The 18,340-nt window shown below is 29.9% G+C and overlaps 1 protein-coding gene across 4 annotated transcripts in view; it reads left to right on the forward strand.

Moving 5' to 3' along the window:
• The first annotated feature begins 1,590 nt into the window (after positions 1-1,590).
• LOC143230003 (sister chromatid cohesion protein PDS5 homolog A-like) overlaps positions 1,591-18,340 on the forward strand; it is an 87,375-nt gene continuing 70,625 nt past the window's right edge. The window contains exons 1-6 of one of the 4 annotated variants that reach the window (XM_076462942.1): positions 1,909-1,942; positions 2,387-2,490; positions 8,970-9,097; positions 9,418-9,615; positions 12,533-12,619; positions 13,939-14,036. In XM_076462942.1, the coding sequence (XP_076319057.1) occupies positions 8,996-9,097; positions 9,418-9,615; positions 12,533-12,619; positions 13,939-14,036 (485 nt within the window). In that variant the 5' untranslated portion in view covers positions 1,909-1,942; positions 2,387-2,490; positions 8,970-8,995. The other 3 variants (XM_076462941.1, XM_076462943.1, XM_076462940.1) reach the window with 3 other exon arrangements.

The raw sequence follows: 18,340 nt of genomic DNA on the forward strand, positions 1-18,340 counted from the left end.
AATAATGAATTTCATTTAATATAGCCTTAAGTTCTAATACATCTGAATCATATTCTTAATTGTTTAAATAATTATATTACATCATGCGTCATAAAATTCATTCATGGTCAGTATTTTTATACTGATATCTTAGTTGTGTAGTCAGCTTTACTTCTAACATTTGAAGGTAAACTTAAACTTTGTCTATGTATATAGTAATTTCTTAGTTAATTTAAATAAGTGCTATTTCTCAGTTCTATTTTTCAGATATTCAACTGATTGATTCTTTGGAATTAAGCACAAATCTATACATTGCCCATTACAGGTATTGAAACCAAGTTTCTGGTGGTTTTAGTCTGCAGACATGATACTGTGCCACTGGTGTACATATAGCTTGGAACATACTATAGACGTCTCAGTTTTTGCTTTAAACAGCCAATTTCCAGGTGTTTGAGCTTTGTGAAGACAAAACAATTGCAGAGTAATTATTTTCCTTTCACATAATTACATGACAACATGGGTTCTGAATATACTCCTAGTTTTGCATTTCTCTCAGATGGAGTATAACTCATCGATGGTTACTACCATTTTGTAGAGAAAGTCAGTAATGCATATACATAAATGTTAAGTTTTTAGTTAACTTTTTACTTTTTAACTTAACATTTATGTATATGCATTATTGACTTTCTCTACAAAATGGCTGTAAATGTCACACCTACTTACTATTATTACACTACCTACCACCCTGAGTCAGAAATTACATATGCAAAATATTATATAATGTTTAACAACCCACACTAGAATTTGAGAAACATTAAGGAATTTTAAAAAATTATATTGCATGTCACCAAATAAGGCTCTAACAAGTATCAAAGCTCAATTAAATACAATTGCATCACCAACAACAAATACAATCTTATCAGAACGAAAATGTAAAAATAAATAAAAATTTAACTTTAGTTATAAATGTAAAAATTCACATTTCTGTATATATATATATATATATGTATATACATATACATTAAGGTTCGTCTGTTAGCAAGTTAGTTCAACACGGCTTTTTATCGTTAAATATTTAATTTATACTTCACAAACTGTAGGCCTATCCAGTTCTAATAGTAATACTGACACGAATACGATGCACTTTTTTTCTTTCAACACAACAAAATTCTATAATTATTACTGTTAGCTTTTTTACTTTAATATTAGCTTTCAGCTGTTGCCATACCTTATTTAAAACAACAAAGTTGGTCATTTTGAAAAATAAACATTAATATAAACTTCATATGACAAAAAAATGTTTTCGTTTTCTTGCATGTTTAACTTATAACGACCATTAGCGCATGCGTTCATCACTGTTCAGCTTCCTGTTGTTTCTTAATTCTACTTTGAAATAAATAAATAATTGAAAAAATGCCCTTTAAGGTTTAAAGAAAAAAAAAGAAAGACCAAATACCTCTAGTTTGTACCCCAGTGAGATTATTAATTCCAGTTACTTAATATGAAGTGTTTACTGTAAAACAAAGAGATACCTGATTCTACGTTATTAGATTTTGACCAATGAGATTCAACTTTGCATTTGCTGTTGGAGCTTTATAAGGTTTGGCGCCATTTTGATTTACAGGAAATTGATGTAAATGGCGATATTAATTATTACACATCGTATTAATAAAATCATTGATATTTTTATACCGTTTACTACCCAATAAAACCCTTTTTCTCCCTAATGTGTTCGTAAGAAGAAACTGATAAAATAATTTCAAAGAATAATTACTATTTTTAAATTTACCTTTATCCCTTTTTTTTGAGGTAATGCCTACAGTCATCATGATGGCTTTAGTCCTGTCCTATGATTGGAGATTCGAAGCTCATGGAAACTGTAGTTAGTACCGGTAACAGAACTACGTATAGAAATCTTGAAGCGAGCGTCATCTATTGATGTAATTTTGCGATTTTTGTTCAAGTAAGTGTTAAGCCGGATTATAATTGTTTTGGTTTTACATAAATGTAAAAATCAGTCTAATTATATGAATTTATAGGTTGCTCAAAAATCATTATTTAAGTTAGCCTTTGTTCATCAGTTTAGCTTTCTGCATTTGAACATTCAAATGTATATCTCTTTCATTGTGATGTTTGGTTAGGCCTAGATTGAAACGTTAGCCTAACTAAAAACGTAAGTCAGTTATACTAAAAGTTATAACGTTAGGTGTTAGTCGTAAAGTGGCGAGGGTTATTGACCTGCTTATTTATTTGTATTTACAGTTTACTTGTTACAAATATCCTAATTTTGTTGTATCTACTTTATTTGTGGTGTAGCGAATATTGCACGAATATTTTTAATGAAAAGTTAAGGTGTTAAATTTCGGTAAATTTGCTAAGCCTAATTTTTCCTAATTCATTATGCCAGACTAAACGCGGGACTAGCAATGTAGCATTGGGAAAATGCAACTGTTTTGACAAGTGTAGAACTTCTGTCTCCAGTTCCTTAGACCTTAGTTACACACTGTAAGGGTAAGGAAATCCTTAACTATGACCAGTAAACTTTAATAAATGACATAGTTTGTTCTGTACATAGTCACATTGTTTTGATACGAATTTCACATACTAATAATTTTGTACAACATATTACATGACTTATTAGTATTACGTGTTATTAATTTAGTAAATTTAAAGTGATGATGGTGTGATCTTGTCCAACAGAAGCAATTAGATTTGGAGGCTTTACAAGAAGAATTTAAAAAGCTCAAAGTGACAGGTAGCCTAATAGTAAGATAATGTTGATTTAAAATAACTAGTACTTGGTCATGACATACCTTGTGGTCTAATGAATCAAATGAACTTGATAATTTGTCTTTTGTCTTATTTATCCTGATGTAAAAATATGTAAAGTGATGGGCCCTCTGTAGTGTTTGCAAAATGTAAATAATAATAATGAATTTATTAAATCTCAATAATTATTGGAATACAATCTGAAACGTGTAGTAATTGTAGCAGAGAAAAATAAATTGAAAGTATGATATTTTGTTATAGTAATAACTAGTGAAATAAATGTTTTCTAATCAAGGATCTAATGAATAGTAAAATATGTATGTGTAATTCTCAGATTTTCTGAAAGAGAGCATATCAAAAATTTTCTTTAATGTTTAATTTTTCATTGTTCAGTTTGAAATTTACTCATTTTAGTATGAGATGGTTATATGTAAAAAAAAATTAAATGAACAGTCTTGAGTTCTGATTGTTAGACAGTGTGTTAGTGTAACTTTACGCTACTTGTTTTAAAATTTAAACCTTGTGATGGAAGTTTTTTAAACTCTAAGATAAAGACTATTTCTTTTAGTTTTTTATATATGGAGCAATTAGGAAACCATGAAAGGTGTTTTTAGGCAACTGTTGATCAAACATATCAACAACAAGAGACTATTTGCTCTTTCAGTGTAGCCCTTAGATTCACCTTTAAGAAAATGTACGAGTTTAAACACCATATATTTTTCAATAAATCATAATTCTCCTCTTGAACTTTATTACTGTTAGAAAAATCAAATATTATCTTAGCTGAAGTTCAGTCTGTTATTTTTTTTTTCCAAATCTGAAAGTTGTCTCTTCATCTTACTATGTTCAGAATTTAACACAAAGAAATTAAAGACTTTTACACTGTTGATTTTCCATATATAGCCATGTAAAATTCAGTAAGATTATCTCTTAAGATTATGACTGAAAATATTAACAGTGAGGGTATTCAGCTGATGAAACAGTATATTCTAACCTTTATACATAAGAGTATAACAAAAATATATTAAGGTAGCTATGCTCATCCCTGGGTTGAATTTTAGTTTTACTCTCAGCATTAGTCATGATCTTGTCATAAGTTATTAACCTTTTGCACAGAAAAAAAAAAAAAACTTTAGAAATTTTTGCTGTCTTTGTAGGATGACTCAAACTCAGAATCACACTAAAGTCATTCTTTTACCCCTTTATAACAGGTCCTTATTTTTAAAAAAACAGACCAAAACTGTATACAGTATTTCAAATGGAACCTAAAAAGTGATTTCTATAGAAAGATGATTATCTCACCTTGTAATCAGTGTCTGCAAATGTACTTTTAGCTTTACTAATAGCAACATCATCTTATCCACTATTATGTCAAAGATTTTTTTCTTTAGTCACACTATTGAGTTGCTTCCAGTGCATCTCATGTATATGTTTTGAATTGTGATGACTCTAATACATTATTTTGCATTTATTATAATTAAAGTTATTTAGCAAATATTTGTTCAACTAACCAATTTATTCATGCCAAACACACATATTAGAATAATAAGTATTTAATATTGTAGGTTTACCACATTTCCTACAGATGCTGGAGTTTTATATGTTCAGTCTTTCAGGTGTAAAATAGTGTTTGTACTAGAGGTCAGTAGTAGTATCTTCAAAGATGATGTCATTGTGCTATAAGTGTTATGTACATAATTTTTGTTTAATATGCTAAACTAATATATATTAAATTTCAATCTGACTATTGGTTGGAGAGGGTGTACAGAGTAAGAATAATCAGTGATGTCGAGAAACCCACTTGTTGAGAAATTTATATGCAAAACCGGCTCGTTTGGATTGAGAAAATATTTTACATAGAAGAGCGAACAACGTTTCGACCTTCTTCGGTCATCGTCAGGTCCAAACGAGCCGTTTTTGCATATAAGAGTAAGAATAATTTTTAAAATATCCAAAAGAACTTCTGTGTGATCGATAACTAACTTTGAAAGACCACTTAGTTCATGATGGGGGCATAAAGACACCAAAATGTATCCTGTAAAATAGTCTTAAGTTAAAAGGACTTTTCAATTTCAAAGACAAGCAACATCAACTGAATACCTTGCTAGTGGTATATCACTTCGTGGGACCAAGATTCAAACGGAGATATACTAAATCAACCAGTAAAGGTTCTGCAGTTCAATAAAAGAAGACCCTAGTGCAAAAACCAAAAACACCAATAGTATAATTGGCAGTTATCTGAACATGCATTAAGGTGTGTCTTCTGTCACTTTTTTTTATCCATTTCCAGGAAGACTTCCACTTTATGATGCTAAAATCTTTTGCCATTAAGCTGAGAAAACTAGCTATAAAACAAAAGATGAGTACACTGTTACTGCTTCATTTTTGAGAATGAAAAGAACAGAACATAAAATTTGTTTGAATATGAGGTGTACTAAAACTTGTAGCCATTGCTGATAAATCTGACAAGAAACTAGTACAAAAGTAGTATCCAATAATGTTATTTAAATTTCATTTATGATTATATTTAGTGTTTGCTTTTGACATCATTAACATCTTAGCATTTGTGTTATGTTGTATTACATATTTTCCAAAAATCTTTGGTGAATTGGTTTCAGTTTTCCTCAAAGCAGTGTTTAGAAGCTTTCTTTATTTACATTTGGCACTTTAATCAACCATGAAAATTAAGGTCTTGATTTTGTGATAGTTATTCCTGTAGTTTGAGATATCCTAATATGTGTTTTGAAATGTGTTTGTGGTCAATATCCTCTTCGGGTTTGAAATTCTGTCCTTTTGCCTTCTTTCTAGAGGGCATGGCATGATGATATGTTGTGGTAATTGTGCTTATTTATAATTCTATAAATTTTGTGATAGTGACCAACACTGATCACATCTTGCTTCCCAAACCATTTCAGAACCTTCTGAATGCTTACTTGACTATTGAGAAAAAGTACTGTCACTTTTTATTGAGTATTTACCTAATGTGTGTGTGTGTGTGTGTGTGTGTGTGTGTGTGTGTGTGTGCATATATGTATACATATAAAACAAGAAACCAAACATTTCAAATTCAGGCTTGTTAGTCTAAAGCACCATATACCACTATTCCAAACACTAGGTTATACATTCTTTCTCATAAGCTAGTCTCTCTCATATATTTTATTTTTGTAGTAGGAGCTTTCTTTCTGTTCTACAGTGGTCACATTTCTGTAGTATTCTTGAGACTGTACTTCTTGAAACATTTATTTGTTCATGATGTTAGTGTGATCAGTAAGTGTCTTTGCAGATTTTCTTTGGTTTGCTGGATTTTAGGAGTGAGGGTTATTAACTACTCTACAGTTCCTAGGAGGATATCAGTTCTTCCTTTTCAACTCCTCTGTAATGCTTACCATTACTTCTACCTTTGGCAACTCTTCCTATAAGCCATTCACATTGTTAAGCAATTAAAATAATCTTGATAGGAGCCTAGACTAACATTTTTCCAAATCTTAAATTTATATTTTCTCGTTTCTTTATCATTAGAATATACCAGTGAGAAATCAGAAGCATTTGTTCTATTTAGTGACAGAGCACTGATTTAGTGGCTTCAATAACTTAATTATTTTATATTCCTTTTTATTTCAGTCATGCTTATTGAATAGGTTCTTGTATAATATAAAATGTTAGATTTATATTATAATAAACCCAAATGCATTACCTTACATTTATTGTAACTAAGGGTGATTTGGCAAATATTTGTCCAACTTGCCATGCTAATTTATTGTATCTTCACCTCCTTAATACAGTTAGAAATGCCCAAGAGTTTAATCTTTTTAGCAAGCTACTGGTTGGCTTGTTTTGTCACTTTCAGTATCATTAACGCAAATAAGGAGGAACAAATTCATGAAGATTAACCCTTGAGGTTTTTCACTAGTAAAAAGTGTCCAATTTTGTTGGAATACATTAATATCTTTTATATTCTCCCATATAATTATCCTACAACACAGTAATGTACCCTTTAGTGATGTAACTGTCTCAGATAATACTTTGTTTAGTATCTTATCAAAAGCTTTTTGAAATCCTTGAGTACACAAACTCCATGCCTTTTTGTTCATCCAGATAAGTCTTTGGAAAAAGCCATCAGATTAATAAGACAAAATTTTCCTGTGGTGAATCCATATTGTTTTTCCATGATGATGAGAAAACCCACTGTAGAGAAAATTATATATGTAAAAATGACTGGTATGGGTAGAGAAAGCACTACGTAGAGGAGCGAACAATGTTTGGACCTTCATCGCTCTTCTACATAGTGCTTTCTCTACCCATATCAGCTGTTTTTACATATATAATTTACCATGTTTTTTATTTATAGTATTTCACCAGGGATTTCCTAAATCTTCTGTTGAAGTAGAATTTTTCTCACTTAAGAACTAAGACTGTCTGGTCTATAATATACAAATATAAAACTTAACATTACATGTTTTGTGGCTGAAGAAACATAGGATAACTTGTTTCCATGTAAAGAACAGTGAACTTCCATCATCTGCTCATTATAAAAGTTTATAAGTTCTAGAACATACAAAATTAATGTTACAACATGCTACTTGCTAGTCCATCGTGGCTATTCTATCCTCTAAACTGAAACTATTAATAAATAGTTTTTTAAAAGATAGTCTTAAAGCCAGCCTTTATTTTTTATATACTTATCAAGCTTTCTCTTTAAGTGACTACCTCCACAACATCCCAAGGCAACCCATTCTGTTGGAAAAATAAAACTGTTTTGGCTGAAGATGACTCCTACCCTGCTGAAATTTATACATACGTTCCCTAGTCTTACTATTCTGTTAAGTATGAAAAAAAGATGTCAACATTGTCAGTTCCCCTTATAATGTTAAACACCTCAGTCAAATCTTCCATAACTACTTTTTCAAAACAAAAAAAATGTGAAAGATTTTAACCTCTCCATTTCAACCACCTTTCTCTGAATTATTTCTAACAATTCAGTGTCTTTCCTCAGGTGAGGAGCCCAAGATTGAACACAATATTCAAAATATGGTCTAACCAATGACCTATACAAAAACTTCTTTATACAATGTTTCTTTAGATACAAACTAAAATCTTGTTTGCCCTATCACTAGCAACAGCACACTACTTTGATGGCTTTAGACTGATTGACTGTTACACAAGGATTCTTTTTTTTGGGACAATGTGAAGATTGTTCTCATCAAATTATATTTTAAATTATGATAACTCATATGTGTTATCTTGCATTTATTATAATTAAAACTCATTGTCATTTACTTGTTAAATTCAATAAAGGACCTAAATTTTTTTGTAACTCAGCAGTGTCCTCTTTACAGTTAGAAACATCCAAGACCGTAAAATCATCAGCAAATTTACATAATTTATTGACTCTTTCTTCTTTTATGTAGCTTGTGTAAATCAGAAATTGTAGATGTTCTAAGACTGATTCTTGAGGTATCCCACTTGTGACAATAAATCCAGTTTGATTGCACTTCATTTGTAACAACCCTTTGCTTTCTTCCATCCAGCCATTCTTCTATCCAGTTTGTTAAATTGTCACCCACACTTATAGAGATAAGTTTTTTTTTTACAAGCCTTTATTGTGGCATCTTGATAGATGCTCTCTGAAAATCCTGATGCATCAAATTAACTTTCTTACTTGTATACACAAGTAGTAACCTTTTCAAAGGATGTGAAAAGATTTGTAAGGCAAGATCTCTTCCTTTAGTGAAACCATGTTAACTATTTAATAAAGTTGTAAGCATTGTTAAATTATTTTATATTTACAAAGTATTTTTTTTATCAGACTTTCCAAAACTTTTCCCATAACTGATGTAAGGCTAATAGGCTTATATTTACAAGTATAATTATCACCAATTCTCTGGTACATGTCCTCGGTTCAAGTACTGACAAAAAACTAGCAAGTGGCTGACATAATTAATCACATAAGAAAACATTTCAATATTTTTTTCAACATCTAATGAAAGAAGTATGCATACTGAAGAATGCCATTAAGTAAATATCCCACATATAGTGAGTTAATGGTCACCTTTCTAGAATTAACTTTTTGTGTTTTGTGATATCATTAAACTAAACCTATAGAGATTTCTTTTTACATTTATAAAAACTGAAAGGTAAATATATTAGTTGTAGTCTTTTCATAATAAGGTTTCTATTAATTGTTTTAATGTTTCTTAACTTTTTTTTTTTTTTTTTTGCAGGTGATGACAAACTTTTAAGCTACAAAATGCCAAAGGCAGCAAAGGTACAAGCTAAAATTGTGTATCCATCTGGGGTGAAAGAAGTTTCTGATGATCTTAGTACTGATGACCTAGTCAGGAGGTTAAAGGTAACATTTTATGTTAAAATAAATATTGTTATTTTATATATTTCTAAGTATGCATAACTATTGCTTACTAAATGTTGTGTGCCTTTTTTAAACTGAAGAGATGTATAGTAACTTCTCAAAATCATAATATAACCCTAATGCTTGTAAAAATGTAATTTTTGATAACATTTTATGAAGCATTTGCTCGTTTTGCTTCACGTCATATAAATGTCAAAAAGTGTCTTTGTGATTTATTGGAAAGCTTACTTACCGTTTGTTTTAGTCCTGATAGTTAAAAGACCTGATGTAGATGAGAACTCAGATAATTTTAAATACTTTAGGAGTGTGCCCAGGCATTCCAGAATATCAGCCAAGATGATGACAACACAGTGTACATCCCCTTAGCACTCCACCTAGCTACTGATGGGTTTCTGCAGCATCCCAGTCGTGATGTGAGACTGCTTATTGCATGTTGTGTTGCAGATGTATTCAGAGTCTTTGCACCTGAGGCTCCATATAAAGATCCTAGTCAGTTGAAGGTGATTGTTATTCAGATGTCTCTATAAAGACAAGTACTTTATATGTATGCATACTTGTAAGGTTTTGAATTCTTGTTTGTTCATAAATAAAAGAGGATATTTTTCAAGTAATGGAGTAAAGTATCCTTTGTTAAAATATATAGATTAGCACCTCCCATAAGAAAAGCAGATTAATAAGGTAATGTACTCATATAATTACCTGCATCATTTCTTTCCATATAATTTGAATAATATGTACAATACACACAAGAATAATAATTTTTCTGTTTGTAAAGAAGTGACATTAACATTTTTGATACACTGTTATGAATTACCCAGTTACTTCACTGTGTCCTGGTGAGAATAGAAAACTCAGGGGTTACTACTTTACACATTAACTTCTAGTTGATATATTTTAAGAAACTAATGTTCTGTTAAATTAGCTTCATCCAGGGTTTGCACTTATATTTTAAAAAATCAAATTTTGCACATTCATAACACATTAAATCATATGATAGCACATAACTTGTAATTTAAATATTGAAAGCTGAAACACTGTGGGAAATTGTCTGCAGTTTTTTTTATTATAAAAATCAAATTACAGATGTGTATTTTTTCTTTATTTTCTTAAATTTGCTGTTTTGACTCGGTATTATATTGCATATATAAACAGTATTTCAGAGTTTTTTGTCTCTTGTCATCCAGCACAACTGATGAGTTCAGTTATTGAATGAAAAGCTTCTTTGGCAATGACTTGAGAGAGACAAAAGATAGGTCTAAAGTGCTGTTTGCACACTTCTGATTTTAAGATGAAATAGACAATTTAAGTTGAATGTGGGAAAAAGCACCTGCAGGTAACTTGATTTTTTTATGACTGTTCAGAGTTACACATGGTATTTTTTAACTCAAAATATGATGGAGTTCATATTTTGTAAATTTGCAAAAGCATTGAAAAAAGTTCCAATTTTCATTTCTTAAAGTATATATTGAATTTTTATTTTTTTTATAATATTTTTGTCCATTATTTTCTTGTGATGGTTTTATTATTACAATTCATTATTGCTATCCTTTTATGATATCACACTGTATTCTTTAAACAATTACTAATGAAGTAAAACTTTGAAAATAGCTGTAGACAAGGTTTAAATAAGATTGGATAGAGCAGGTTTTTTAAACTATTTGAGTTATAAAATAATTGGTTTAAGCAGTATTTTGTTTTGTGGGAAAGCAACTAGGTGGAGCCCCTGCAGCAATGAACAAATAAATAATAATGGGAAGTTTAGATGACTAAAGAACAAACCACAAATCTGAGAATTTTAATAGTATTTTTAGATGTCCCTATCAATCCTGAAATGCTTTAGTGTTTAATTATATCTTTTAAAATCTACATATTTTTCTCTGTGTAAAGACATCAAGTGAGTGTAGTTTGATTCAGAGAATACAGAGCAATTTCAATGAAATATAGCAAAAGAAAAAAATTACGTATACTAAATTCATAGACATTCTGTTTTTATGTGTGAAATATGCAGTTTTTTGTGTTATTGTGATTCTCAGTTGAATACAAAAAAACATACTAATAATATCATATTGATCATGAGAAAAAAACTTAAAGTATAAAGACAGCACATTGGACCCTTGAATTTTTTTATGTTTCAGAGTTGTGAATCCATAAGCTTACATGTACTGCTATAGTGAAAGTCTGGTGTATTTAGCTAATAATTGTGTTGTTTATTTTATTACTATTGATTTTATGCAAGTTTTAAATTATGCTTTTTTACATTAACTGCTGTTAACATTGCTCTAGTTACACACATGCTTTTGGTAAGAGATGCAGTTATAATAAAAAATTTATTTGTCAAATACGTTCTATAAGTGTATTTTGCATATCTCCTAAATTTGTTTATTATTAATATAGGATAACTCTAGATTTAGATCTTAAGGCTAGTGATAAATCTAAAAATGTTTCAAGCTCTGGAAATCTGTTTTTTTTTGTTGCTTTTTATTATGAATTTACCCATAAAAGTTATTATAAACTAAGTTATCAAAAATATCAGAGTATGTCAGAATAATACTTGTATTTGTTGTCATTGCACAATGGGAACCAATAATCAGACACTTTGTGTAATATTTCTTTTTTGTAAATATTGTGTAGATGAATATTTGTAGGTACTTAATGTGTAAAGCATGGCTGTGCTCACATTGCCAGAAGTTTGGTACAATTTGTTTTACAACCAGTTTTTGTTTTTGCAATGTTCATTCTATTTCTGGAAAATGTTCTACAAAGATTTATAGAAAAGATGTGGCAGTGTTGAAGAATTTGAAATGTTGAAGCTAAGCACATATACACAAACATTTAAAAATGTCTACTTCTAAACATCAAATTCAAATTGTTTTTTGTTTGTATGTGATAAACATTTCTGTTTTCTTTTACAGTGGTTATATTTTATGAAAACAAAACTTTATGATTTTGACAAATTTTTTTTGTAAAATTCTCCTATACTTTTCAATTTTTCAAAATATTATTAGTAATTATGAATGAAATGAACTCTGGTTACCCTAAACAAAATATTCATAGTGTCAGAATTGATGGTAAGTCTGTGTTTATTAGTAGTTTGAGTACTTGAAGTTTCTACTGTTAGTTAAAAAGCAGTTTTAATTTGTGAACTGTGTATGACCCTGATATAAGTAGTAAGACATTCATTCTAAACATCCCACTTTTTATTATTTTCTAAAAGGTTTAAAAGAAAAAAAAATTGCTGTTCCATTTCCACTTTCATTTAGAAAGAAACATTTCAGTATATCTAAATAAAACATAGAAATCAAAATGTAAGCTTAGACAAACCCATATAATCAGCTTTCTTAGTTTTAGTGTTTTTGTGGTCTGAATATGTAAACACTTTATTAGTTTTACAGTAGTGCTCATTTTTTCTCCCATTAGACTATTTTTGAATTCTTCATTCAGCAGCTAAAAGGTCTAGAAGATCCCAAAGATCCAACATTCAAAAGATATTTTTATTTGCTAGAGGTAGGTGCTATATTTTGTGCTTTACAACTTGGTATGTTTTGCTGAATGGGAACTTTGAGAAACAGAATTTAGTTTTTTCAAACTGTTGAATGTTTTAGGGAAAGCAATAGATTATTAAGAAAACTAAAATTTGACTTTGTATTTATTATAACTAAAAGCTATATATTTTTCAGTGAACCTTATCACTCTTGGTGGGTCAAAGTGCATATCACAATCTTTAACAGAGTTACATTCAATATTTAATTAAACTACTGTATAATCAATGATTAAAAATAAACAATATCAAACTATAGTTAATAAATCAAATTTTAATTTCACTGTTTGACTGACAGCACAAAAAAAAAGGTTGAACATTAATATAAAACTTCTTGGTTTTATGTATATATTTTATTAATTGTTATAAAAGTAAGTAAAAACAGAAGTAGTTGGTACAAGCCTAAGGCTATTTTAGGATAAACAATTGTAGTTTTCTGTCACATCCTCCAATCATTCTAGACAGAAAAAAGATGGTAATTTATTTGTGGTGATTACAAGGTTGGTCAAAAAGACTGAAATCATGCAGAGTTAGGGTAGAGAAAATAGATGATAAAATATTTTACTGACAAAATTGTGATATCCCTTTACGAGATTTTTTAAATTAATCATATTAAATGTGAAAATTATTTTGCATTAGGAGCAGTCACTTCTGTTTCTGTGTATTTATAGGCAGATCTTCAGTATAAGTACTTAATTTAAAAAATTAAATTTCTGAGTACAAAAGTCTTGTAATCTACAAAACACAAAACCATTTTAACATGTTATTCAGATACAGTCCATTCTGTCTCAACCTCATATCATCAGCAGTTGTCACCTGACTAGCTGATTTAAATGTTCAAAATTATTTTAATGTAAATGTCTTAACCCTCTAATGAGTGTATATGTAATTTACAGCTAAGTTTTCAATATTTACTATTAACCAAGATGATAACTTTTAACTTAGTTAACAAGCTAGTCTAGTCACTAACTTCTAAGTGACAACTTGTATTAACTATGCTTTATGCCCAAACATGATAAATAGTTCTGTATTTGAAAATATTTGTGTTGTGTCTATGAAATTGTTGACCATTAGTAAAATTATAAATACAAGAAATACTTTGAAAGAATGTGATTGTGGTTAGGAATCAAGAAATAGTGTGCTTTGTTGAATACTTTCTTTCTTTTTACGTTAAACTCGTATTTTTCTTGTTAAGAAAGGTTAGTTGCTCAGTCTTTATTTAGTTTTAGGAAGGAAACAGAGGTAGTGAAGTATACTAATGCTGTGTTTTGTGTACTTTTCTCAGAATCTGGCTTGGGTGAAGACCTTCAACATTTGTATTGAATTAGAAGAAAACCAAGCGATTTTCTGCAAACTTTTTGCACTTATGTTCAACATTGTCAAGTAAGTAAACAAACTAAAAGTGAGAATGACTAACCTGTTTCAAAACTTGTTAAACACACTTGAGAACTACAAAAGTTATATCAGTATAGATATATTTGACAGCAAGTTCCATTACAGATTTAAAATGAGGCTACTCAGGAAAGACTTGTGGGGGCAACAGCATGTCTAGAATCCCCTGTAAATTAACAAAGCTGGAATTTATATGATTGCAAATTAAACTTCCTTGTTTACTGTACTACAGTTAACATTTTTTCATTCTGTTTGTTACAGTTTATGAAAAAACAACTACTTTTGTCTGTATTAGTTTCACATGAATTTTTTTATGACTGATGTAACTATGTTAAAAATGTTTGTATAAACAGCACTGAATAATTGTTCTCAGGTATTAAAAGAAATTTACTTGGTTTGGGTGGTCAGTGTGACACTTTGGTTTCAAGGTAACTGTGTTACTTTTCACATACTGTGATATTTTATAAATTCATTCAGTGACTCTGATGTTTGTCTATGCAAACATAGCTTGATTGTGTTTTAGACTTCTTTTATTTTTATAGGGGGTGTATTTAAAACTTAAGATTAAATTAGTTTTAATTTCATCTACCTATTTCATTAAGTTTATATACTTGTGTTATGTTTTAATATAAGTGGACCCTTAATACAGCTGTAAAGATACCCAAATGGATGTTTGTTATGGAATTTACTAGGGGTATAAAAGTTTTGATGAAGAAAATTTGACATACTTATTCTGTAAGTCATTGTGCCAGATTTTAATGATGAAAAACTAGTCATACTGAAATGACCATTTTTTGTAGTTCTGATTTTAATGTTAGAGCTTTGACAGGTTTTCATTCATTCACTAGTTTTTAAACTAAAAGGGCATAAGGCTTGTTTAAAGTGTAGGAATTTTCCTAATTGAAACCAAGTCATCAATTTTAAATTTGAGCTGAGCAGTTAACTTGAATAATAAAGATGTAACATGTATGATTATTTATTATATTGATTAAATCAACTAATTTAGGTTAATGTTTCAATTATTATGAATGTTTTCTGTCATTCCAGCTGTCCAATTAATCAGAATATTGCCATTATGACTAGGTATTATTTAAGATTATTTCAAGTATATTGAGCTTCAGGCCAGTTTGACCAGGTGATTAGAAGTGATGGTTACAGTTTCAATACCCATTGACACCAAACGTGTTTGTCCTTTCAAACACGGAGCCATTATATTTATTTCTCTGGTTTTGATATGAAAGTTTACTTTCTATAACATCTATCATAATTGTACTTTAATAAACAGTCTTTGAAAATATAGTTGCAGCAACATTATTGTTTAAAAATATGTACTGATTTTTTAAAAAAATTAAATATTTCAAGTGTTTTTTTCTGTTATCTTAAGTAAAAATTTCCATAAAAACTATAAACAAAAATTTTCTCATAGCAGTGAATGCCAGCATCTATAATGTAACATTACACTGGTAAAATACATAAATAAACTACAAGTCTACTAGTGCTGTCCTACACAGCAGTTTAATGCTAATTGAACTGTCACTAAATATGAATTGATGAACAGAGAGAAGGCAGTAGACTGGAAGCACCTATATTGACTTGTGCTTCTGTATTGTTATATAAAGTGTAAATTTTGTTGTTATTTGTGTTGTATTATATTTGTAAGTCATGTTCATTCACCATTACATGCTTGATTGTTTTAAAGAACCAACTCTGTAATTTGGTTTTGTTAACCTAGATCTAGTACTGATTTCACTACTCACTGTTATGTTTAGTGTTTTCCTTACTCCATAATCAGTGTCTTGAAGGAATATTTATTTGTATCAATTCAGTAGTCTGAGTATATTAATAGTGTGGACACTTGTAAGGAAAATGCTTTTGCTACTACTTTTCATTTCTCTGGGAATATGACCAGTGAACTTTCCCTGAAGATTGGCTGTAGTACAAGACACTCCCAGATATTGTCCAGTCTGTGTGAAGTTTTGAGATTTTGGAGCCACTGGCTTTGTCTGTGATGGTTTTGCTTGTTGTATCTACCCAAAGTAGATCTGGTTCCTTTAACTGCCCTTTTATGTAGCCTCTTTTTGTGTGTTTGTGTATTCAGTGTCAGTTTATTGGTTGATTCATTAGTGTTTGCTTTGTTTCATGGCACTATTATTTATATTCTGTATTCTGATTCTCTATGTAGTGGCGTTAGTGCTTAACAATTACATCAGCATAATTCTAAATGTTGTTTTCCATAGTAGTATCTACAGTTCTAATGGAATCTTGCATAGTGTTTCTTAAAGTGGCACCTGCAATTCCAGTGTAACCATATTCAGTGTTTCCCAGAGTAGCACCTGCAGTTACAACATAAACATATCTAGTACTTCCCAGTTTGGCACCAGCAGTTACAACGTAACCATATTCAGTGTTTCCCAGAGTAGCACCTGCAGTTACAACATAAACATATCTAGTACTTCCCAGTTTGGCACCAGCAGTTACAATGTAACCATATTCAGTGTTTCCCAGAGTAGCACCTGCAGTTACAATGTAACCATATCCAGTGTTTTCCAGAGTAGCATCTGCAGTTATGATGTAATGATATTTAGTGTTTTCAGAGTGGCAACTGCAGTTATAATGTATTGATATTTAGTGTTTTCAGTGTGGCACCTGCAGTTATAATGTAATGATATTTAGTGTTTCCCAGAGTAGCACTTGAAGTTATAACGTAACGATATTTAGTGTTTTCTAGAGTAGCACTTGAAGTTCTAACATAATCATACCAGTGTTTCCCACAATGTCATCTACAGAAATAACATGGCCATATGCAGTATTTTTCCACTGTAGCAACTAAAGTTAAAATATAAAAAAATTCAAACAAGAAAATACAATTTTCCACCATATTAACATGTCAATAATGTAGTGATGTTCTTTGTGAAATATCGTTTTGTCTGTTCTGAAGACTTTTTATATTTATGCACCAAGTTAATCTTCATGGACAGTAACAAATCAGTTATTTTATAAAATTCAGTTGTATGAACACCACATAGTCTTATATTAGGTATACCATGTATTTATTTTGTCATATTCTAGTAAATGCTAGTTAAATGAGTTTGTTTATGCATTAAGTAAGAATTTTGTTGTTTTTAAATTAGATCTCCTGTTAGCATTCTTTTCCAAGTAAAACATTTATCATATACTCTTGTATCCAAAATCCTTTGAATCTGTAATTTTTCTGTGGATGTTAAACTGTTTGTGAGCTTATTCATTAATGAAATTATCATATACTGATGTGTTTATTTATTTAAACTGGCTAAAATCAATAATATATTTTTATTTCTGAGTCAATAGTCATTTTTTTTCTTTTTGTTTCACAGTGATAATCATACATCACATTTGTAGTTTCTTGCGTCTACTATTTGTTAAGTATTCTTTCATATTTTAGAAAAAGCAAATGGTAGTGTGTGTTATATTTATTTCCGGTTATTAAGTATGCAGTATCATAGCACTTTATTTTAACCCAATATCCTTACAGCATTTTCTTTTGGTTCACTGATAGTTACAGTGTATATATATATCTAAACCTAGACAGTTATGTACATATATAAGCCATTTTCATTGCTGACCAAAAGGGTGACATCTGTACCCATTTAGATTCAAATTCCAGTCAGCAAAGGTTCCACATATCTAACATATGTGGTCAGCATGTTTTTTCATGTAAGCCATCTAATGCTTCCTCCTACCATAACATTATCTTGCCTTTCAAGAAAATGCCACCCTCTTCTGTTGGCAGAATCATAATAATAGTTCAGAGACATATATGTAAGCATGAGTAGTGATTCTAATCACATAACACTCCAGTTAGCCATTTTTGTGACTATTACTTTTAGTTTTGTTTAGTTATCCCTAATTACCACATATGTGCTTGCATTAATACAAATTGAAGAATATGCTTGACCTGTTAATTTTTACCGATTTGAAACATTTTCACAGTAAGATAAAGCATCATAGTTAACAAAATTTCTTAAACGAAAAAGAAATGAATAATTTTCTTTCACAATCCCAGGTATTAAAGTTGCACAATTTTAGAGGTTATCAAAGTAAGGACATGAAAACATGATAAATAAGAAACTGAGGCCGTCTGTGCTATAATTTTACTAAAAGTACATGGGGTTGAACGGTTATGAGATAATATTTACTTTAACAGTTTTATTTTTAGCTTACTGATTACAAATATTATTTTATTACAACTTACAATGTTTCAGGGTAAGGAAGATAATTTTTAAAACAGGTATAATGTTTCAGTCACTGGTGGCACA

Source organism: Tachypleus tridentatus, chromosome 10 (genome assembly GCF_004210375.1).
Source record: "Tachypleus tridentatus isolate NWPU-2018 chromosome 10, ASM421037v1, whole genome shotgun sequence".
In the NCBI taxonomy this organism is placed as follows: Eukaryota; Metazoa; Arthropoda; class Merostomata; order Xiphosura; family Limulidae; genus Tachypleus; species Tachypleus tridentatus.